At 41.4% G+C, this 24,357-nt stretch overlaps 1 protein-coding gene across 9 annotated transcripts in view; it reads left to right on the top strand.

Moving 5' to 3' along the window:
• Nucleotides 1-24,357, top strand: part of HMGXB3 (HMG-box containing 3) — an 83,470-nt gene that overhangs the window by 30,499 nt on the left and 28,614 nt on the right. For all 9 annotated transcript variants that reach the window (XM_033406768.2, XM_033406769.2, XM_033406767.2 and 6 more), the window contains 7 exons: nucleotides 1,319-1,620; nucleotides 2,125-2,252; nucleotides 16,873-17,004; nucleotides 17,959-18,143; nucleotides 21,708-21,927; nucleotides 23,172-23,305; nucleotides 24,076-24,192. In XM_033406768.2, the coding sequence (XP_033262659.1) occupies nucleotides 1,319-1,620; nucleotides 2,125-2,252; nucleotides 16,873-17,004; nucleotides 17,959-18,143; nucleotides 21,708-21,927; nucleotides 23,172-23,305; nucleotides 24,076-24,192 (1,218 nt within the window). The remainder of the gene's footprint in view (nucleotides 1-1,318; nucleotides 1,621-2,124; nucleotides 2,253-16,872; nucleotides 17,005-17,958; nucleotides 18,144-21,707; nucleotides 21,928-23,171; nucleotides 23,306-24,075; nucleotides 24,193-24,357) is intronic.

The following is a 24,357-nucleotide window of genomic DNA, read 5'->3' as shown; positions in this document are numbered from 1 at the left end:
GAAACTCAAGGTCCTTTGTGTACCTTCTCTTTGGAGTCCTCTGGTGACCATACATTTCCTGTGCAGTTTGTTGCCAGTGGCTGTAATTAAGACCACAACATCTCTGGGCTGGAATGATCTTCATTCCTTTCCATCTTTCATCTGTGGCTCAGAGCCAAAGGATAGTACGCTTTCCAACCGATCTTCCAGCCCATGATTCAACATAGTCCTGACTGGGAACACACAGCCTCCTGGGGCAACTCATTCTAGTGTCACTCAGCTCTTCTACAGCCATTCATTCATTCTTTCTTTCAGCAAGCATGTATTGAATGTCTATTATTGGTCAGGCTTTGGGGGCTACAAAGATGAATAAGACATGGCCACTTCCCTCTAGGAGCTTACAGTCTAGTTCGGGGGAAAGATAGGTAACCAAACTTACAGATAGTGAGACGAGTTGTCGTAGTTATACTGAGTAATAAGTTGTTACTAAGCAGTTAACTTCTATAAAACAAAATAATGTGTCTAGCAAATATGAATTAGCATCTTTTGTGTGCTCTCATGGTGGTATTGGGAATCAGTAAATAAGCAGGGCAGTGGACTGGTTTACCAACTGTGAGAAAATGAAATCTGCAATAAAGGAGTGGACTCTGGGAGCAAGAAGGAGGGCTTGATTTCACACTGCATTTGCACAAGGGATCAGGGAGGGACCTCCATTGAAAAGGGACCTGCCTCAGAAGGACCTGTTTCAGTGAGTGTTTCAGAACCTTGTTTCCTGGAAGCCTCTGACTGGTGTATAAAGTTCCCTTGTACCAAGAAGCCACACACTATTAAAGATAAATGCTTTAAGCTGTATAGGTACTTGTTTATAAATCATAATTACCATTCATAGAATTTTTGTTGCAATACTATCTCATTTACTGTACAACAACTCTAGGAGATTATTAGTATTTTGATCCTTCATTTCGTAGGTGAGGAAATTGAGGCTCAGAAAGATTAAGTAAATTGCTGTGGGTCACCCATATATATAGCTGTTCAGTGGCCTAACCAGAATTGAACCCCTGGACTGTTATCCTCCAAACCCAATACCCGGTGAATGGGAGCTGACTCTTGAAACCATTACCAAGAGGTGCGTATAATCCTCTCGTTCTACTGGTAGAGAAACAGCGCTAGAGAGAGAAAACACTTGCCGTGAGTCACACAGTGAGTTATTAGCTGAGTTGGTTAGGAACCTGGGTTTCCCAGCTCTCAGTCATGGGCCCATCTCTCTGCCACTCATGGTTTTGGCCTCATGCTGGCTTTTTATGCCCTGGGCGCTTAGTGATCAATCCACTCTCTTCAGGAGGCGAGCTCACCACTCTCGGATGTGCTGAGCGCCACAGAGCCCCTGAGCGCAGCCCAGAGGGAGATCCAGCGCCAGTCAACGCTGCAGCTGCTGCGCAAAGTCCTGCAGATTCCTGAGAACGAGTCAGAGCTGGCTGAGGTCTTCGCCTTGATTCATGAACTCAATAGCTCTCGACTCGTCCTGTCCAACGTGAGTGAGGAGACAGTCACCATCGAGCAGACTTCTTGGTCGAATTATTATGAGTCTCCATCCACGCAGTGCCTTCTCTGTAGCAGCCCATTGTTCAAAGGGGGACAAAAGTAAGCACCTCTTTCAGATTTACCCTTCCCGAGCTGCCCCATCTTACATGGCCTGTACTGCCCCTTCAAATACCTTTAAGGCTATAACCTTTGAAGATGTTCTTCTCAGCTTTTCTTAAGGTTTCCTTTACTTTTCCAATTGTCAGAAATAAAATAATAATGATAATACTGATTATCCATCATTTCTATTGAAATGTTACTATCACCAACTTAGGATTTAGTTTACTTCTGGACTGCCTGGCATAATGCTTGGATTTGGGAATTCATTGGGGTTGGTTAAATTGGGTTATAAGTTCAGAATTATATTAACTTGAGGGGTGATTCTATAGGCCAGTCCAGGGAAGTGGGAACACCCACCTAGAAAATCCTTGGAACGCAAGGTCCAACACCTTCATTTGCCTACTATATTTAAAGTCTTGAGGATTTTTGCCATTGATCATTGAGCCCAGGAACTGCAGTAAGTTGATTTCCCTTCTGTTTTTTTGTTGATGTTCTTGGTACTAGCTCCCTGGCCGGGCCCCAGGAGTGCTGGCTGCTGACAGCCAGCTGGCTGCAGGTGGTGACTGCCCAGGTGAAGATGTGTCTGAATCCCCATTGTTTGGCCCTGCACAGCTTCATGGACATCTATACAGGTGGGTGCCAGCCTTTTTTCCCTCAGAGGGCATGTTTGAGAACAGCCTCTGTGGGTCAGACCTCTAGTCCTTTGAGACTGGATCTTCTCTCAGATAGGGCTTCTGAGGAAGAGGGTGGTTTTTCCTCCTGGATATCTCAGCCCCAGAAGATTCCGTTTATCTCAGAAGTGTTAGGACTCTCTTATCAGTGCTCTTTAAACAAAGTTAATTGTAAAATAACAGATCTTCGTTGTGGAAAAAACAAAATGCTGACGAGTAAAAAGAAACTAAAAATCACTAGTAATCCTACTGCCATGAGATGAACACTTAATATTGTGCTCTGTAGTCTTTCAGATGTGTTATTCATCCCTGCAGAATAAAAGAAGATATAGGATTTATAGATCTATAGTTTTTCTTTGAACAAAAGTGGGGCTGTGCTGGATGTTGTTTTGGAGTGTTCTTTTTAAATACAGTGATGTATCATGGACATCTTCCTATGCCAGCAAGTGGAGAAATACATGACCATTTTTAAGGAGTGTGTGATGTTGCATTTTATAGTCCTCTTAATAATTAAGTCTTTTGTACAGCCTTAATTATTTCCTTTGGGCAAATGCCCAAAAGTGGAATTGCTGCATATTCACCCTTTCCTTCCATTCATTCATCAGCATCATTCATTGAACACTGACCATGTACCAACCACTCTGAAAATTTGAATCTTGGGTTTTATATGTAGAATGGAGTGCTGAAGATTAAAGAGTATTTATTATCCTCCTTGTCTTCAGAACCTTATGGTGCCTTATGTAGAATGGAGTGCTGAAGATTAAAGAGTATTTATTATTCTCCTTGTCTTCAGAACCTTATGGTGCCTTATTTTGAATTCATGCTTTTATTGTCTTGTTTTGCCAGATTGAGTTTGTACTACTTTATGCTCTTGTCAGCAGTTAATGAGAATGCCATTTCCCTGTAGTCTGTCTCAGCCTGTAATACCTAGGGTTTATATATATATTTTTTAATTTTAACTTTAAATTTACATGCAGTAAAATTTGCTTTGCTGTTGTGCAGTTCTGTGAGTTCTGACAAATGCACTGAGTTGTGTAACTCCCACCACAATCAGTATATAGAACAGTTCCATCACCTCACAACATTCTTTTTCTGTCCCTTTGTAATCAAAACCACCCCTCACCCCTAACCTCTAGCAACCATTTGATGTTTTCTTCATTCCGTATAGTTCTATCTTTCCAGAGCATCATACAAATCTATAGTACCATTTTGAGGTTGGCTTCTTTCACTAAGTGTAATGCCTTTGAAATTCATCCATATTGTTCTTTGTATCAGTAGATTGTTCCTTTTTATTGTTGAGTAGCTTTCCATTGTGTGGAGCACCACACTTGATTTATCTGTTCACTCCTTGAAGGACGTTTGGGATTTTACCAGTTTTTGGCAGTTATGAATAGAGTTGCTGTAAACATTCATGTATAGGCTTTTTTTTATTATTGGAGGACAGTTGCTTTACAATGTTGTGTTAGTTTCTACTATACAGCAAAGTGAATCAGCTATACGTATACATATATCCCCTCCTTTTTGGATTTCCTTCCCATTTAGGTCACCACAGAGCACTGAGTAGAGTTCCTTGTGCTATACAGTAGGTTCTCGTTAGTTATCTCTTTTATACATAGTATCAATAGTGTATATATGGCAATCCCAATCTCCCAATTCATTCCACACACACCCCCCTTTCCTCTTTGGTATCCGTATGTTTGTTCTCTACATCTGTTCATGTATAGGCTTTTGTGTAAACAAAAATTTTCATTTCTTTTGGGTAAATACCCTAGGAGTCAGATTGCTGTGCCATGTGATAAGTGTATATTTAATTTTATAAGAAATCGCCAAACCGTTTTCCTAAATGTTGCTGCCATTTTTCATTCCCTCTAACAATGGGTGAGAGTTCCAGTTTGCCTCACTTGTCAGCACTTGGTAATGTCTAGTTTTTTGTGTGTGTTTTAGCCATTCTAATAGGTGTGTGTAGTAGTAACTCATTGTGGTTTCAGTTTCTATTTCCTCAATGACTAATGATGTTGAGCATCTTTTCATGGGCTTATTTGCCATCTGTATTTCTTTGGTGAAGTACCTGTTCCATCTTTGGCCCATTGAACTGGGTTGTTTTCTTGCTGTTGAGTTTTAAATGTTCTTTATATAGTCTGGATACAGGTCCTTTGTCAGATAAGTGATTTGCAGATACTTTATACTTTATTATGGTCTGTGGCTTGTATTCTCATTCTCTTAACACAATCTCCCACAGAGCGAAAGTTCTTAATTAAGGACCAATTCATCATTTTTTTCTTTTAGAGATTGTTTTTGATGTTATTGCTAAGATGTCTTTACCTAGGTGGAGGTCATAAGTATTTTTCCTATGTTTTCTGCTAAAAATTTTATAATTTATCGTTTACATTTAAGTCTATGATCCATTTTTAATTGATTTTTATATAAAGTATGAGGCCCAGATTGAAGGTTTTTTTCTCCATTTGGACATCCATTTCTTTCACCATTTGTTGAAAAGTAGTCCTTTCTCCTTTGAATTGCCTTTGCTCCTTTATTGGAAATCGATTGACCATGTATGTGTGGGTCTATTTCTGCACCCTGTTCTATTGGTTTATGCTGTCTATCCTTTAGCAAATACCGCACGTTGTCTTGATTACTGCAGCTTTGTAGTAAGTCTTATAGTCAGGTAGTGTGAATCCTCCAACCTTGTTTTTCCTGAATTGTTTTAACTGTTTAGTTTCTTGCATTCCCATATAAATTTTAGAATCAGCTTGTTAGTGTCTACAGAATCCTGCTAGAATTTTTTTTTTTTTTTTTTGCTGTACGCGGGCCTCTCACTGTTGTGGCCTCTCCCGTTGCGGAGCACAGGCTCCGGACGCGCAGGCTCAGCGGCCACGGCTCACGGGCCCAGCTGCTCCGCGGCACGTGGGATCCTCCCAGACCGGGGCATGAACCCGCGTCCCCCACATCGGCAGGCGGACTCTCAACCACTGCGCCACCAGGGAAGCCCCCCTGCTAGAATTTTAATTGGGATTGTGTTAAATCTGTATATCGGTTTGGGGATGTTTGACATGCTTAAAGATACTGAGTCTTCCAATCCGTGAACGTGGTCTGTCTCTCCATTTTATTACATTTTCTTTTGTTTTTCTCATCAGTGTTTTGTTGTTTTCAGCATATAGTTCCGGTACATATTTTGTTAGCTTATACTAAATGACATGGTTCAATTTCTAACTGTTCAGTGCTAGTATAGAAATACAATTGGGTTTTGTCTATTGATTTTATTCAGTGACCTTGCAAAACTCACTTATTAACTTTAGGAACTTTTTGTAGATTAGTATTATAATTTTTTACATTTTGTCAATTTGATAGGTAAAAACTGAAATATCATTTTTTTTAAATTTATTTTGTATTGAAGTATAGTTGATTTACAATGTTGTGTTAATTTCTGCTGTACAGCAGAGTGACTCAGTTATATACATATATACATCCTTTTAAAATATTCTTTTCCATTATGGTTTATCCCAGGATATTGAATATAGTTCCCTGCGCTATACAGTAGGACCTTGTTGCTTATCCAGTCTATATGTAATATGTACTAACCCCAACTCCCAGTCCATCCCTCCCCTACCTCTCTTCCCCCTTGGCAACCACAAATCTGTTCTCTGTGTCCGAGTCTGTTTCTGTTTCATAGATAGGTTCATTTGTGCCCTATTTTAGATTCCACATATAAGTGATATCGTACGGTATTTGTCTTTCTCTTTCGGACTTACTTCACTTGGTATGGTAATCTCTAGTTGTATTCATGTTGCTGCATGTGCCATTATTTTTTTATGGCTGAGTAGTGTATTGTGTATGTGGGATCTTCCCAGACTGGGGCACGGACCCGTGTCCCCTGCATCGGCAGGCGGACTCTCAACCACTGCGCCACCAGGGAAGCCCACGTGTATCCTTTTGAACTACGTCTTTTTCCAGATATATGCCCAGGCGTGGGATCATATGGTAATATCTTTTTAGTTTTCCATACTCTTTTCCATAGTGGCTGCACTAACTTGCATTCCCACCAACAGTGAAGGAGGGTTCCCTTTTCTCCACACCCTCTCCAGCATTTATTGTGTATAGACTTTTTAATGATGGCCATTCTGACTGGTGTGAGTTGGTGGTACCTCACTGTAGTTTTGATTTGCATTTCTCTAATAATTAGTGATGTTGAACATCATTTCATGTGCCTATTGACCATCTATCTGTCTTCTTTGGATAAATGTCTATTTAGGTCTTCTAGCCATTTTTTGATTTGGCTGTTTGGTTTTTTTCTTTGGTTGTTGTTGAGTTGTATGAACTGTTTGTATATTTTGGAAGTTAAGCCCTTGCTGGTCACATTGTTCGCAAATATTTTTTCCCATTCCATAAGTTGTCTTTTCGTTTTGTTTATGGTTTCCTTTGCTGTGCAAAAGCTTGTAAATTTGATTAGGTCCCATTTGTTTATTTTTTTATTTTTTGCGGTACGCGGGCCTCTCACTGTTGTGTCCTCTCTCGTTGCGGAGCACAGGCTCCAGACGCGCAGGCTCAGCGGCCATGGCTCACGGGCCCAGCTGCTCCACGGCATGTGGGATCCTCCTGGACCGGGGCACGAACCCGTGTCCCCTGCATCGGCAGGCGGACTCCCATTTGTTTATTTTTGTTTTTATTTTATTTTCTGTTGCCTTGGGAGACCTAAGAAAATAGTGGTACAGTTTCTATCAGAGAATGTTTTGCCTACAGTCTCTTCTAGGAATTTTATGGGGTCTTGTCTTATATTTAAGTCTTTAAGCCATTTTGAGTTTATTTTTGTGCATGGTGTGAGGGTGTGTTCTAACTTCATTGATTTACAGGCAGCTGTCCAACTTACCCAGCACCACTTGATGAAGATACTTCCTTTTTCCCATTGTATATTCTTGCCTCCTTTGTTGAAGATTAATTGGCCATGGGGGTGTGGGTTTATTTCTGGGCTCTCTGTTCTGTTCCGTTGATCTGTTTGTTTTTGTGCCAGTACCACACTGTTTTGATTACTGTAGCTTTGAAGTATTGTCTGAAGTCTGGAAGGGTTATGCCTCCTGATTTGTTCCTTTTCCTCAGGATTGCTTTAGCAATTCTGGGTCTTTTGTGATTCCATATAAATTTTAGGATTATTTGTTATCGTTCTGTGAAAAATGTCCTGGGTAATTTGATAGGGATCCCATTAAATCTGTAGATTGCTTTGGGTAGTTGCCATTTTAACAATATTAATTCTTCCAGTCCAAGAGCATGGGATATCTTTCCATTTCTTTGAATCATCTTCAGTTTCCTTTATTAATGTTTTTTAATTCTCAGCATATAAGTCTTTCACTTCCTTGGTCAGGTTTATTCCTAAGTTTTGTATTTTGGGTTTTTTGGGGGTGTGATTTTAAAAGGTATTGTTTTTTTCACATTCCCTTTCTGCTATTTCATTGTTGTAAAGAAATGCAATCTCTTTCTGTATGTTAATCTTGTATCCTGCTGCCTTGCTAAATTCATTTATCAGTTCTGTTAGTTTCTGTGTGGAGTCTCCAGCGTTTTCTATGTATAGCATCATGTCATGTGCATATAGTGACAGTTTTACCTCTTCCCTTCCAATTTGTTTACCTTTTATTTTCTTTTTCTTGTCTGATTGCTGTAGCTAGGACTTCCAATACTATGTTGAATAGAAGTGGTGAGAGTGGACATCCTTGTCTTATTCCAGATTTTAGCAGGAAGGCTTGTCATAAATAGCTTTTATTATGTTGAGATATGTTCCCTCTATGCCCATTTTGGTAAGAGTTTTTATCATGAATGGATGTTGAATTTAGTCATATGCTTTTTCTGCATCTATTGAGATGATCATGTGGTTTTTGTCTTTTCTTTTGTTAACGTGGTATAGCACATTTATTTTTTGTATGTTGGTCCATCCTTGTGAACTTGGGGTGAATTCCACTTGGTTGTGGTGTATGATCTTTTTTATGCATTGTATTCGGTTTGCTAGTGTTTTGTTGAGAATTTTTGCATCTATGTTCATCAAAGATATTGGCCTGTAGTTTTCTTTTTTGGTGGTATCTTTGTCTGGTTTTGGTATCAGGGTGATGGTGGCTTCATAGAATATCTTTGGGAGTGTTCCCTCCTCTTCAGTCTTTTGGAAGAGTTTGAGAAGGATCAGTAAAAGTTTCTCTTTGTATGGTAGAATTTGCCTGTGAAGCCATCTGGCCCTGGACTTTTGTTTGTAGATAGTTTTTTAAATTACATATTCTATTTCAGTTCCAGCGATTGATCTGTTCAAAGTATCTGTTTCTTCTTGATTCAGTTTTGGTGGGCTGTATGTTTCTAGAAAGTTGTCCATTTCTTCTTGGTTGTTGAATTTGTTGGCATATGATTGTTCATAGTATTCTTTTGTGGTTTTTTGTATTTCTGTGGTATCAGTTGAGATTTCTCCTTTTCTGTTTCTTATTTTGTTTATTTGGGTTCTCTTTTCATCTTGGTGAGAATGGCCAGAGGTTTGTCAATTTTGTTTACCCTTTCAAAGAACCAGCTCTTGGTTTTATTCGTTTTTTTTTCTATTTTTTTAAATCTCTATTTTATTTCTTCTCTCATCTCTATTATTTCCTTCCTTCTGCTGACTAGGTTTTGTTTGTTCTTATTTTTCTAAGTCTTTTAGGTGGTAGATTAGGTTGTTTGAGATTTTTCTTGTTTTTTGAGGAAGGCTTGTATAGCTGTGAGCTTCCCTCTAAGAACTGTTTTTGGTGCATCCCATAGATTTTGTATGGTTGTGTTTTCATTGTCATTTGCCTCAAGGCATTTTAAAATTTCCTTTTTGATTTCCTCATTGACCCATTGGTTTTTTAGTAACACGTAGTTTAGTCTTCATGTAATCGTTTTTTTCTCATTTCTTTTCCTGTGGCTAATTTCTACTTTCATGCCATTGTGGTCAGAGAAGATGCTTGCAATAATTTCTATACTCTTAAATTTGTTGGTTAGTTTTATGCCCTAGTATGTGGTCAGTCCTCGAGAATGTTCCATGTGCCCTCGAAAAGAATGTGTATTCTGAGTTTTTTGGATGTAATATCCTGAAATAATCAAGTCTAACTGTTCTGTTGTATCATTTTGAATCTGTTGCCTTATTGATTTTCTGTCTAGAAGATCTGTCCATTAATATGAGTGGGGTGTTAAAGTCTCCTACTATTATCGTAGTCCTATCAGTTTCTCCCTTTATGTCTGTTAATATTCTGTGTATTTAGGTGCTCCTGTATAGGGTGCATGCATATATGTTAATGAGTGTAATATCCTCTTGTGTTGATCCCTTTATCGTTATATAATGTCCTTCTTTATCTTCTTTATGGCCTTTGTTTTAAAGTCTGTTTTGTGTGATATGAGTATTGCGACCCCTGCTTTCTTGTCATTTCCATTTGCATGAAATATCTTTTTCCATCTCCTCACTTTCAATCTATGTGTGTCCTTTGCCCTAAAGTGGGTCTCATAGGCAGCATATTGTAGGCTCTTGTTTTTTTAGTCCAGTCTGCCACTCTGTCTTTTGATTGGAACAGTTAATTCATTGACATTTAAGGTAATTATTGATAAATATGTATTTAATGCCATTTTAAACCTTGTTTTCCTCCTGGCTCTATTTTTCTTTTTTGTTCCTTTCTTTTTGTTTTACTTTTTGTCATTTGATGATTTCCTTTTATTTTATGCTTGTATTCTTTTTGTTTTTTTGTGAATCTATTGTATGTTTTTGATTTGTGGTTACCCTCTTTTTCAAGTACATTAACCCCTTCCTGTATCCGCTTGCTTTAGACATAGGGTCAAACACATTCTTAAAAAAAAGAAGCTAAATTTTTTTACTCTTGTCCCCCAGATTTTATGATTCTGATGTCCCTTTTACATCTTCATGCCTATCCTCTTGCTGTTCCTTGTGTTTATCGTCACTTTCACAAATAGATACTATTTTTGATCTGTATACTGGCTTATTTAAGTGATTTACTTTCCAACTGTGATTTCCTTTTTCCTATATCTTCTTGCTTTTTTATTTAGAGAAGACCTTACAATATTTCTTTCAGGGTAGATTTAGTATCTCTGTATTCTTTTAGTTTTCGCTTGTCTGAGAAATTCTTTATTTCTCCTCCTATTCTAAATATGATAATCTTGCTGGGTAGAGTATTCTAGATTGCAAATTTTTCCCTTTCAAGACTGAATATATTTTGCCACTCCCTTCTGGCCTGCAGTGTTTCTGTAGAGAAATCAGCTGAAAGCCTTATGGGGGTTCCCTTGTGATTAACTCTCTGTTCGGAGTATTTTGTGTCTCCATACAAATTTAAAAATCTTTGTTCTGGTTCTGTAAAAAATGCTGCTGGTAATTTGATAGGGATTGCATATTGAATCTGTAGATTGCCTTGGGTAATATAGTTATTTTGACAATATTGATTCTTCCATCCAAGAACATGGTATATCTTTCTATCTTTTGTGTCACCTTCAATTTCTTTTGACAGTGTCTTATAGTTTTCAGAGTAAAGCTCCTTTGCCTGCTTAAGTAGGTTTATTCCTAGATATTTTGTTCTTTTTGATGTGATGGTAAATGGGATTGTTTCTTTAATTTCTCTTTCTGATCTTTTGTTGTTAGTGTATAGGAATGCAAGAGATTTCTGTGTATTAATTTTGTATCCTGAAACTTGACTGAATTCATCAATGAGCTCTAGTAGTTTCCTGGTAGCGTCTTTAGGATTTTCTATATATAATATCATGTCATCTCCAAATGGTGACAGTTTTACTTCATTTCCAATTTGGATTGCTTTTATTTCTTTCTCTTCTCTGATTGCCATGGCTAGAACTTCCGAAACTTTGTTGACTAAAAGTGACGAGAGTGGGCCTCCTTGTTTTGTTCCTGATCTTAGAGGAAATGTTTTCAGTTTTTCACTGCTGAGTATGTTATCTGTAGGTTTGTCATATATGGCCTTCATTATGTTGAGCTATGTTCCCTCTAGGCCCACTTTCTAGAGAGTTTTTATCATAAATAGATGTTGAATTTTTGTCAAAAAATTTTTTTTTGCATCGATTGAGATGATCATATGGTTTTTATTCTGCAGTTTGTTAATGTTGTGTATCACACTGATTGATTTGCAGATATTGAAAAATCCTTGCATCCCAGGGATAAATAAATCCCCCTTGATCATGGCGTATGATCCTTTTAATGTATTGTTGAAGTCAGTTTGCTAGTATTGGGTTGGCCAAAATGCTCGTTTGTGTTTTTCCGTAAGATGGCTCTAGTAGCCATTAGTTGTCTTTAACTTCATTCAAAACAATTCCGTTAGATTGTATCATGACAGCTGTCATATCAGCGTTCATTTAAACAAAAACTTATCAGGATTGTTGAATTTTTGCGTAGCCATTTTAATATTGAAGATGGAAGAAAAAAGCAACATTTTTGGCGTGTTATGCTTTATTATTTCAAGAAAGGTAAAAACGCAACTGAAACGCAAAATATTTGTGCAGTGTATGAAGAAGGTGCTGTGACTGATCGAATGTGTCAGAAGTGGTTTGCAAAGTTTTGTGCTAGAGATTTCTCGCTGGACGATGCTCCATGGTTGGGTAGACCAGTTGAAGTTGATAGAGATCAAATCGAGACATTAATTGAGAACAGTCAACGTTATACCATGCAGGAGATAGCCGACATACTCAAAATATCCAAATCAAGCATTGAAAATCATTTGTATCAGCTTGGTTATGTTAATCACTTTGATGTTCGGGTTCCACATAAGCCAAGCACAAAAAACCTTCCACATGCAGTTCTCTATTTAAACAGTAAAAACGTTGCCGTTTTTAAAACAAATTGTGACGGGCAACGAAAAGTGGATACTGTACGATAATGTGGAACGGAAGAGATCATGGGGCAACCACCACCAAAAGCCGGTCTTCATGTAAAGAAGGTGACATGTGTATGGGTGGGATTGAAAGGGGGTCCTCTATTATTAGCTCCTTCCTGAAAACCAAACGATTAATTCAAACAAGTACTGCTCCAGTTAGACCAACTGAAAGCAGCATCGACAAAAAGCGTCCGGAATGAGTCAACAGAAAACGCATTATCTTCCATCAGGATAATGCAAGACCACATGTTTGATGACCAGGCAAAAAATGTTACAGCTTGGCTGGGAAGTTCTCATTCATCCACTATATTCACCAGACATTGCACCTTCGGATTTCCATTGGTTTATGTCTTTACAAAATTCTCTTAATGGAAAAAAATTTCAGTTTCCTGGAAGACTGTAAAAAGTACCTGGAACAGTTCTTTGCTCAAAAAGGTAAAAAGTTTTGGAAAGATGGAATTATGAAGTTGCCTGAAAAATGGCAGAAGGTAGTGGAACGAAAGGCTGAATATATTGTTCAAGGAAGTTCTTGGTGAAAATGAAAAATGCGTCTTTAATTTTTTTCTTAAAAGCTGAAGGAACTTCTAGGCCAACCCAGTATTTTGTTGAGGATTTTTGCATCTTCATCAGTGATATCGGCCTGTGGTTTTTTTTGTTTGCTTTTTGTTTTGTTTTGTGGTATCTTTGGTTTTGGTATCAGGATGATGGTGACCTCAGAATGAGTTTGGGAGTGTTCTTTCCTCTGCAATGTTTTGGAATAGTTTCAGAAGGATAGGTGTTAACTCGTCTCTAAATGTTTGATAGAATTTGCCTGTGAAGCCATTTGGTCCTGGACTTTTGTTTGTTGGGAGTTTTTAAATCATAGTTTCAATGTCAGTATTTGTGAGTGGTCTGTTCATATTTTCTATTTCTTCCTGCTTCAGTCCTGGGAGATTGTACCTTTCTAAGTATTTGTCCGTTTCTTCTAAGTTGTCCATTTTATTGGCATATAATTGCTTGTAGTAGTCTCTTATGATCCTTTGTGTTTCTCCGGTGTGAGTTGTAACTTCTCCTTTTTCATTTCTAATTTTATTGTCTTGAGCCCTCTCCGTTTTTTTTCTTGATGCATCTGGCTAAAGGTTTATCAGTTTTGTTTACCTTCTCAAAGAACAAGCTTTTAGTTTCATTGTTCTTTTCTATTGTTTTCTTTGTCTCTATTTCATTCATTTCTGCTCTAATCTTTATGATTTCCTTCCTTCTACTAACTTTGGGTTTTGATTGTTATTCTTTCTGTAGTTGCTTTAGGTATGTAAGGTTAGCTTGTTTATTTGAGATTTTTCTTGTTTCCTGAGGTAAGATTGTATTGCTATAAACTTCCCTCATAGAACTGTTTTTTCTGCGTCCCATAGGTTTTGGATCATCGTGCGTTCATTTGCGTTTGTTTCTAGGTATTTTTTGATTTCCTCTTTGATTACTTCAGTGATCCATTGGTTGTTTAGTAGCATATTGTTTAGCCTCCATATGTTTGTGTTTTTTTAGTTTTTTTTCTTGCGATCGATTTCTAATCTCATAGCATTGTGGTTGGAAAAGATGCTTGATATGATTTCAGTTTTCTTAAATCTACTGAGGCTTGCTTTGTCACCCAACATGTGATGAATCCTGGAGAATGTTCCATGTGTACTTGAAAAGAATGTGTATTTTGCTACTTTTGGATGGAATGCTCTCGGAATATCAATTAAGTCCATCTGGTCTAATGTGTCATTTAAGGCCTGTGTTTCCTTATTGATTTTCCGTCTGGATGATCTGTCCATTGATGTAAGTGGGGTGTTAAAGTCCCCACTATTAAATTGTGTTACATTGATTTCTCCTTTTACGGTTGTTAGCATTCGCCTTATATATTGAGGTGCTTCTATGTTGGGTGCATATATATTTACAATTCTTATATCTTCTTTTTGGATTGATCCCTTGATCATCTTTGTCTCTTGTAATAGTCTTTATTTTAAAGTCTATTTTGTCTGATATGAGTATTGGTACTCCAGCTTTCTTTTGATTTCCATTTGCATTGAATACCTTTTTCCATCCCCTCACTTTCAGTCTGTTATGTGTCCCTAGAACTGAAGTGTGTCTATTGTAGACAGCATATATATGGGTCTTGTTTTTGTATCCATTCAGCCAGTCTGTGTCTTTTGGTTGGAACATTTAATCCATTTACTTTTAAGGTAATTGTCAATATCTGTGTTCTTATTGCCATGTTGTTAATTGTCTTGGATTTGTTTTTGTAGGTCTTTTTTCTTCCCTTCCTCTTTTGTTCTCTTCTTGTGATTTGATGACTAACTTTAGTGTTGTGTTTGGATTCTTTTTTCTTTTTTGTGTGTGTATCTGCTGTATACTTTTGGTTTGCTGTTACCATGTGGTTTTGATATAGCAGTCTATATATAAACAAGATTGTTGTAACTTCCTGGTCTTTTAATTTCAAGTGCATTTCCAATATCCTGCATTTGTACACTCCTCATGATTGCTGGTTTTGATATCATATTTGTGTGTGGATTATTTCCCACCCTTACTGTATGTTTACCCTTACCAGTGAGCTTTCCCATTTGTAATTTTCTTGTTTCTAGTTTTGGTCTTTTCTTTTCCACCTAGAGAAGGTACTTTAACATTTGTTGCAAAGCTGGTCTGTTAGTACTGAATTTTCTTAGCTTTTGCTTGTCTGTAAAGCTTTTGATTTCTCCGTCAAATCTGAATGAGAGCCTTGCTGGGTAGAATATTCTTGGTTGTAGTTTCTTCTCTTCCATCGCTTTAAATATATCGTGCCATTCCCTCATGGCCTGCAGAGTTTCTGCTGAAAAATCAGGTAATAATCTTACGAAAATTCCCTTGTATATTATTTGTTGCTTTAAATATTTTCTCTTTGCCTTTAATTTTTGTCAGTTTGGTTACTATGTGTCTCGGCATGTTCCTCCTTGGGTTTATCCTGTATGGACTCTCCGCTTCCTGGACTTGGGTGACTGTTTCCTTTCTCATGTTAGGGAAATTTTCAGCTATATCTCTTCAGATATTTTCTCAGGTTCTCTCTCTCTCTCTTCTCCTTCTGGGACCACTATAATGCAAATGTTGGTGCATTTAATGTTGTCCCAGAGGTTTCTTAGACTGTCCTCATTTCTTTTTATTCTTTATTCTGTTCTGCAGCAGTGATTTCCACCATTCTGTCTTCCAGCTCACTTATCCATTCTTCTGCCTCACTTATTCTCCTATAGATTCCTTCTAGTGTATTTTTTATTTCAATTATTATATTGTTCATCTCTGTTTGTTCTTTAGTTCTTCTAGGTCTTTGTTAAACATTTCTTTTATCTTCACCTGTGCCTCCATTCTTTTTCCGAGATCTTGGATCATTACTCTGAATTCTTTTTACTATCATTACTCTGAATTCTTTTTTGGGTAGATTTCCTATCTCCACTTCACTTAGTTGTTCTGGGGTTATATCTTGTTCCTTCGTCTGGGACATATTCCTCTGCTGTCTCGTTTTTGTCTAACTTTCTGTGAGTGTGGTTTCCATTCCACAGGCTGCAGGGTTGTAGTTCTTCTTGCTTTTGCTGTTGCCTCCTGGTGGATGAGGCCAGTTTGCAAGGCTTGTGCAGGCTTCCTGGTGGGAGGGACTGGTCGCTGCACATTGGTTGGTCTAGCTGGGTCTTGTCCCTCTGGTGGGCAGGGCTGTGTCAAGGGGTGTGTTTAGCAGGCAGCAGTGTGCTCAGGAAGATTTTAGGCAGTCAGTCTGCTGATGGGTGGGGCTGTGTTCCTGATCTGTTGGTGGTTTTTCCTGAGGCATCCCAGCACTGGATCCTGCAGGTTGTTGGGTGGGGCCGGGTTTTGGTGAGAAAATGGCAGCCTCCAGGAGGGTTCATGCCAATTAGTACTCCCCAGAATTACTGCCACCAGTGTCTGTCCCTGCAGTGAGCCACAGCCGACCTTGCCTCCACAGGAGACCCTCTAATACCAGCAGGTAGGTCTGGCTCAGGGTCTTAGGAGGTCACCGCTTTTTCTCCTGGGTCCTGGTGTGCACAAGACCTTGTGTGCACCCTCTGAGATTAGAGTTTGTTTCCCTCTGTTCTGCTGAATTCCTGCAGTCAGTCGCCTCTGGCCTTCAAAGCCAGATGCTCTGGGAGCTCCTCCTCTCATTCCCAGACCCCCAGGCTGGGGAGCCTAACGTGAGGCTCAGAACTTTCACTCCTGTGGGAGAACCTCTACGATATAATTATTTTCCAATTTGTGGGTCGCCCATTTGGCAGTGTGGGATTTGATCTTATTGTGATTGCTCCCCTCCTACCATCTTGTTGTGGGTTCTACACTTTCTTTGGATGTAGGATAGCTTTTTTGGGTAGGTTCCAGTGGGTTTTTTTGTTGATGGTTGTTCCAGCAGTTAGTTGTGATTTTGGTGTTTTCGTAAGAAGAGATGAGCTCATGTTCTTCTCTTCTGCCATCTTCTAGGCAAGGTTTCTGAGCAGCCCCTGCATGCTGAAAAGGCTGCTCTGTGCTCTGGGTACAGTGGGATCCAATTAAACAGTTTCCTTCACAGCTGCTTGTAGGTTACCAACTAGCAGGTGACCTCTAGTTTTGTATTTTATGAATGTACCACAATTTATTTTTTAATGTTCCCCCATCGGTGGGCATTTAGTTAGTCTCCTGTTTTTTGCAGTTGTGGATGTTGTTAACAGTGAATGTCTCTGTTGCCATTTTTTAACCTGCAGGTCTCTTTAATGTGGGAAACAAGCTGCTAGTGAGCCTGGACTTGCTTTTTGCAATCCGAAACCAGATCAAGCTGGGAGAGGACCCCAGAGTATCCATCAGCACTCTTCTGAAGTCAGTGCAGGATCAGACAGGTAAAGGTTGGCTTCTTCCGTTTCCCCAAGGTTAGTTCTAAGCTCCCTGGGAATTTTCAGTGATGGGCTTTCGTTAACATAACTACCTTGGAGGAGAGTCTGATACTTTGAAAAGAAGACATTCTTGACTTCCTAACACACTCCTCCTCTTGAATTTTACGAATGCCAAACTTTGGAAAGCATGAGTCTTTCCGTGTATCCAGAGACCTTCAGCACAAGATTAAATAGACTTCAGAGACCTTCAGCACAAGATTAAACAGACTTCATAGAAGCTCATCCTTTGGTCATAGGTAGACTTGGCGTTACTACATGCTAAGCAGACTCATTCTGAATACACAGCCTCTGGAGGTCTGCTCCCATTTCCTAGGCTCATGCTGAGACATGAAGGTGGGCACCACCCTCCTTATTATTAGAAATTATTTTTCCCTTTGCTTTCCTCATTTCTTTCTGTTTATGCTTTTTCCATCCCTTCCTACAGAATCCAGGCCCCCTGCCCCTTCCCTGCTATGAGGTCAGATGGAGTAGAGGAAAGGTTCTAGGGTCAGACAGGTTTGTGTTTGAGTCTGCACTATACCACTTAGTGGCAGTGTGGTTTTGAGTAAGTTATTCTCTGTGCCTCAGTTTTTCCAGTTATTCAGTGAGGATAATAATACTCTTGGCTCATAAAGATGTGAGAGTTAAATGAGAGAATGTATTCAAAGCTCTCAGCATAGCATCTAGGTCCTAGTGGGTGCTGAGTACAGGGCAGCTATAACTCTCATTGGAATTGCCCTTTGAGTTGCTACCCGAACACCTAATGGCTAGGGTGCTTGACCCTTTGGTGGTTAGTACTCTTGGGTGTTCTTAGGAGAGAAGCAGTCTTGCAGAATTGCTATTCTTGCTGGCCATTGCTCATCCCCTGTGGCCTCCAGGTCTTCTTCTGTGAACTTCTCAGAGCTCTTGCTCTCCTTCTAGAGAAGACTCTTACCTCAGAGGAGCTGAGCCAGCTGCAGGAGCTGCTGTGCAATGGCTATTGGGCTTTTGAGTGCCTCACTGTCCGAGACTACAATGACATGATCTGTGGCATCTGTGGTGTGGCCCCCAAAGTGGAAGTTGCCCAGAGGAGTGAAGAAAACGTGCTGGCACTAAAGAGTGTGGAGGTAAGTGCCTCTTGGTCACCACAGGTGACCTTTAGAAATGTCTGCACACTTTGGCAGCCACCTTCCTACATGGTGTTTCCAGGAGCAGATGGCTCTAGTTCTTTCCTGGGTGAGGTGAGTAGCTTTTTCTTGCCAGTTCCCAGGCTTTCATGTAAGGCAGGCCAGGCGGAAATGGAGGCACCTGTTACTTATTCAACAACAGATTTATTAAACATGAACTCTAGGTGCACTTTTTAGGCATTTGGGAAACGGCAGTTAAACCCACGGAGTTTTTGAGCTCATGGAGCTCACTTTCTGATTTGGGGAGACAGGACACAAACATTAATAATTGTGTATATTATATTAAAATACTATTAATATATATTATATGTAATACATTAATTTAAAGTAACAATAACAGTAAGGCAGGGTAAGGAAGAGAGCAGTATTGTGGGAAGAAGGGGCTCCTGCTTTATAGAGGGTAGTCGGGGAAGTCCTGTCTGACACAAGGGCATTTGAGTAGAGCCTTCTGAAGCCCGTGTAGTTTTCAGTGGGAGGAATATTCCAGGCAGAGGGAGCAGCAAGAATGGGATCTGAAGAGGGTTTGCTGGGCGTGGTTGAGGAACAGAAAGGTGGCCGATGTGGCTGGCCTGTGAGCAGGGTGTAGAGTGGTTGGATATGTGAGGTTCAAGAGGCTATGGGTGGCCCGGGCCATTGTAAGGACTTCCACTGAGTGAGATGGAGAGCCCGTGAAGGGTTTTGAGGAAGAGTGGACTGATCTGACTTTAGGTTCTTAACTAAAAAATGTTCACACAAAGATAACACCAAACTCAGATGGCTTTATACATTAATTCTAACAACTATCCAAGGAATAAGATTCCAGTCGTAGAAGAATAGCAGAAGTGGATATAAGTCATTGTGTAAGACCATATAACTGAAAACAAAACCATACATTCAATATAAGCTGAAAATTTGGGCTGATAGTACTCATGAATATAGATGTCAGAGTTCTGAATAAGATAATTGCAGAACAAATCTAACAGTGAGTAAAATAAAGTCATGACTAAGCTTATCCCAGGAAGGCAAGATTGTTTCAACATTAGAAAATATACTAATGTAATTCAGTACTTAGCAGTTTAAAGGAGAAAACCCATATTACTGGATGTCTAAAAAAGGCTTTCTTTTTTATTCAGCGCCCATTATGATAAAACTCTTCACAAACCAAGACTAATAGGGAAAATTATTTAACCTGGTACAGGGAATTTTTCAAAAATTCCATAGGTGAACTCTTTCCCATCATCATGCTGAGAGGTCTGTGTGCCTGCATAGGTGTGGAGTGCCCCGTGAGCATGCTAGTAGTAGCTTTCCAATGTCTGAACTCTACCACAGTGACTCTGTAAGCACTGGACCTGCAGCTCACTTGTTTGCCACCGGGGGTGGTACAGGACCTCTGGAGAAAAGCTCTGGTGTATTTTGACACGGCCAGCTGAGCATATGAGGGATTTAATGCATATTCCTCTTTCTCTTCCCAATTAAAAAAATAAGTACATACGGTGATCAAATAGTTCTGTTTTGAGGGTGGTGGTGTATAATGAGATATATGAAAACAAGCATAATGCTGCTGGAGCCTTCGAAGTGTTCCCTGTAGGTAAAATGAACTGTAAAAAAAATTTGCTTTTGTGTGTTATCTCACAAAGAGGCTGTTTCTAGACTCATTCAAATCTGCTTGTCTAATGGAAATATTAATAGTGCAGCTGTGATTTATTGAGCATTTTATACATATACCAAGTTCTTACTCTGTACTCAGTGCATTACTTTCTGGCTGACTTCTCAACCCTGTGATATTTTTGTAGATGAAGGGGGCTTGCCCAAGCTCATCCAGTCAGGGAGGGGTGGAGCTGGGATTTGACCTTGGTCTGGCTCCCTCACTCCAGAATCTGAGCTCATAAGCACCACCATGCTCACCAGTACCTCCTGGGACCCTGAGCTCTGGTTTTTTTTTTTTTTTGCGTTACGCGGGCCTCTCACTGTTGTGGCCTCTCCCGTTTCGGAGCACAGGCTCCGGACGCGCAGGCTCAGCGGCCATGGCTCACGGGCCCAGCCGCTCCGCGGCATGTGGGATCCTCCCAGACAGGGTCACGAACCTGTGTCCCCTGCATCAGCAGGTGGACTCTCAACCACTGTGCCACCAGGGAAGCCCCTGAGCTCTGTTTTTTTACACACATCTGGTCACAGGCTTTTGGCTCTTGGCTCTCTAGAATAGACAGAAGCCCGCCTCCCTGCAAAAACTCACATATCCTAGTCCTGCCTGGTACCCGCCTTGTTCTGATCAAGGCTCACTCCTCACAGAATGGAGTAGCATTCCCTTCACTTTCCACATGCTTGTCTCTTCTCTTCTTTGTTTCTGGGTGTTTCTTTCTAGAGACCAGGACTTTTTCTCCCTTTTGTGTGTGGAGTGCAGAGTTGGGTAGTGCGTACGAGGAGAGCAGGCTGGGGGTGTTCTAAAGTCAGTGAAATAAAACAGAAAGGTATTGAACAAAACAAACGTCCACGAGGAGATTGTAGGGTTGGGCACGCCTCTTGGGGACTGGTAGAGGAGGACCCTCTGGACTGATAAGAGACGTCTCTATGTGGAGCAATGGTTCTCAGACTTTGTGGGCATAAGAATTACATTGGGCAATGATTTGCAAACTTTAGTGTGAGAGGCTTGCTGGGGCCCACCCCCAGGGTTTCTGATTCAGTGGGTCTGGAGTGGGCTGAGCATTTGCATGTCTAACAAGTTCCCAGGTGCTGCTCATGCCACAGGTCCACGCTTTGAGAACCACTCACCTAGGGAATCTTTTAAAAATGCAGCCTTAGGGATTTAGTTCATACAGATAGAGGTGCAGCCCGGATATCAGCATTGCTGAGTATCGCAAATGATTCTGATGAGGTAATAGGATCAGGGTCTCACTCTGAGGGCTGCATAAGAGTGCTTACAAGAAGAAAAATTGAGTAGCGCAGTGCTAAATGTCTACAGTAGGTAAGTACATACTGCACGTAGAGGAGATAGCCATGTGCTGGCATGGTCTGGGAGGACCTTCGGGAGGAGGTGAGGGATCAACAGGGCCTTGCAAGTGGGTGGAGTGCCACTAAGTTTTATTCTGATGATTCCTGCCAGCCAGGCATAAGGATTAAGGGCTTGGGCTTTGGAACTAGATCTTTGTTCCCGTTCTCGTTCAGACTGCCCCTCGCTCCAGTGCTCTCACCTCAGGCACCCTCAGGCTTGTATAGTAGTAGTTAATTAGTCGGTGTCTGGCACATGACAGGCAGTGGTAGCTGCCCTCTCCTGGCGAGGCAGGGAAGAGGACATGAATAAAGGCATAGACGCAGAAGGGACTTAGGCCTTGGGGAGTGCTGTGGTGTGGGAGAAAGGAATGAGGCCAAGGAGCAGTTTGGCACTAAGATGTTAGATTCGGGGGTGTCCCGGCAGTGTGTGGCTGTCTGACTCCTTCCCCCTGCTCAGCCTGTATGGAGAAGGTAGGCTGTTGTGTTGCTGACATTCTGTGGCTCCTACAGTTTGACCTTTTTGTCCTGACCTTTTAGTTCACCTGGCCTGACTTCTTGGCCTCTAGTGAGGTAAATGTGGAGGACTTTTGGGCCACGATGGAGACAGAAGTGATTGAGCAGGTGGCCTTCCCCGCCAGCATCCCTATCACCAAGTTTGATGCCTCTGTTATTGCCCCCTTCTTCCCACCACTCATGAGAGGAGCTGTGGTCGTCAACACTGAGAAAGACAAAAACCTGGATGTGCAGCCAGTACCTGGTAAGGCCACCTGGTAGCTGGGGTCAGGGAAGGGTCCCATCGCGTATGGAACATTGTCCATGGCAAGACAGCATGTATGGTTGAGAGGGGGCCAGGCCCACCTGGAGGGCTCTTTCTGGAAAGATAATGACAACCTGTGACAAAATGCCCTGGAGATGAAAGTCATGTGCAGAGTGTTGAAGAGCTGCCAGCCACATTGTATAGGACTGACCCACATAGCCCACTGTCAGCCTTCTGGGATGCCCTACACCGAGCAGTGGGAACCCTCTGAAAAATGCTGATGGTAGGGCTCCAGCCCCAAAGATTCTCACTGAGAGATGTAGGGGGAGGCAGGGAGTCTGCCTTCTAAACAGCTCTTTCACATGGTTTTTTAGATGCTCTGTGCTTATACGTTGAGAAGCCCTGGGCTAGCTCTTTTGAGGGCGTCAGTTTCTGACAACTTGGGTTTGATTCCCAGCTATGCTCCTCAGTGACCATGTGACCTCCACCAAATCCCTTCATTGCCCCGAGCCTCTGTTGCTTCATTTACAAAGAGGGCATGACATTGCTACCCACCACCTAGGTTGTTGTGAAGATTAAGTGAGCTAATACAGTTAGAGTGATGGCCTACTTTTTTTTTTAACTGCAACTCAGAGTAAGCAATAGGTTCTACCTCATGACTCAGCGTGATGGTCATATAAGTAACACGTCTGTGTATATCTGTAACTAAAACAACTTTCATAAAGCAGTACTTTCCCTTACCAAATGCAACATGCTTGATTTTCTATTCTATTTCATTTTTAAAATCCTGGATATGATCTGCTAAATTGATTTTATAAGTAAGGCCCCTGCATAGTTCTGTTGATCAGGTTCAGGAACAGAGTGTATAAAGAGCATTTTTAAAATGAGAGCTATTACTGTTCCTCATGTTGCTGCAGTTGTGTTAAAAATCTGAGATCATGGTTCTGGAAAAACTTAAAAGGTTAAAAGCTGACCCATTTCAGGGTTCTTTGCATGGGTGCTCTGCAGGGTATCTCCCCTAGATGTTCAAAGGCAGAAAGCTGGCTCTCAGAGACTTCGGGTATCTGTAGAAGCTTAAGACCTGCCTTGAGTCCCCCTCTCCCAGCCCCCAGGGCAGTGCTCAGGGCAAAGCCTGCTCGACTGTGGACCAGGCCCCCTTGTTCCCATCCTCGTGCGTGAGGGACTCCGCAGGACCTCAGGTGGCTGGCAGTAGCGCCCTCCCATTAGCACGACGTCTCTTGCAGGCAATGGCGGTGCCTTGGTACGGCTGCTCCAGGAGGGCACCTGCAAGCTTGAGGAGATCGGCTCCTACAGCGAGGAGGAGCTGCACTGCCTGCTGAGGCAGTGTGGCATCCCCTTCGGGGCAGAAGACTCCAGGGTGAGTCTCGGGGCAGCGCTGGGGGTAGGGACTTTGGGAGCAGACTGGTGGGCCATTTTTCTGGGCAGGGATATGAATACCCGTGACTGGGCACTTGTGTTGGACACAGAGTTTTGGTGGGCAGGGAGGCCTGGGAGATAGCCAGCAGCCAGATTGTGACATGCACGCAAGGCCTTCCCATCCAGGCAGTTCCTCTGTTGAGGCAGTGGGTCCAGACTCAGGTTCAGGAATCCAGGCTCTCCTGCTAACTGTGTGTGGCCTCGGATAAGCTGCCTTACACATCTGAGCCTCATTTTCCTTATTTGCAAAGTGGAAATAACCAAAATACCAACCTCATGAAGTTTGCAGTGTCTAGTTATCACCTATCCAGGCTCTTAGACAACAAGCGCCGTGGCGTCCATAGAGAAGGACGTGGAGGGGTGTGTGTATTTTATCCATACATTATGTACTTCCCTTCATACTAATGTGCTCTTGAAAATCTTATGCTTCAAGTTCAGACTCAAATGTTGGCTCCTCCTTGACACTTTCCCTGCCCTGTAAAAAAATAGAGAGAACCCAGGCCTCAGAGTCTGGCAGCTTGATCAGTCTGGCTGGCTTACAGGGCCTCAGCGTCCCCATATGTACCTAAAGGACATTGGACTGGTGAGGCTCCAAGGCCCAATCTGGCCTTAACAGTTTATTCATTTGCTTTGAGTGAGCATTTGGTGCTGTGTACCAAGCCTGGTCGCTTAGCATTCACTGCTGTGTTTAATCTTGTCCTTGTGCTCTAGGACCAGCTCTGCTTCTCCTTGTTGGCCCTCTACGAATCTGTTCAGAATGGAGCCAGAGCTCGACAGCCCCCACCTCATCTCACAGGGGGTAAAATCTACAAGATGTGCCCCCATCAGGTAGGAGGATAACAGGAAGAACTCAGGGCGCAATTGTCCATGTCAGCTGCCCACACAGAGGATCTGCTTGATCCAGCTCATCCTGGAGCTGGCACTTAGGTCACTGGGCAGCTGTGGAATAGCTCCTATGGGTCACCACCAGTGAGTGTTAGGCACCCTACCGTG

The sequence above is a fragment of the Orcinus orca genome, chromosome 3 (genome assembly GCF_937001465.1).
Source record: "Orcinus orca chromosome 3, mOrcOrc1.1, whole genome shotgun sequence".
Classification (NCBI taxonomy): Eukaryota; Metazoa; Chordata; class Mammalia; order Artiodactyla; family Delphinidae; genus Orcinus; species Orcinus orca.
This window is presented reverse-complemented; position numbering and strand designations above follow the sequence as displayed.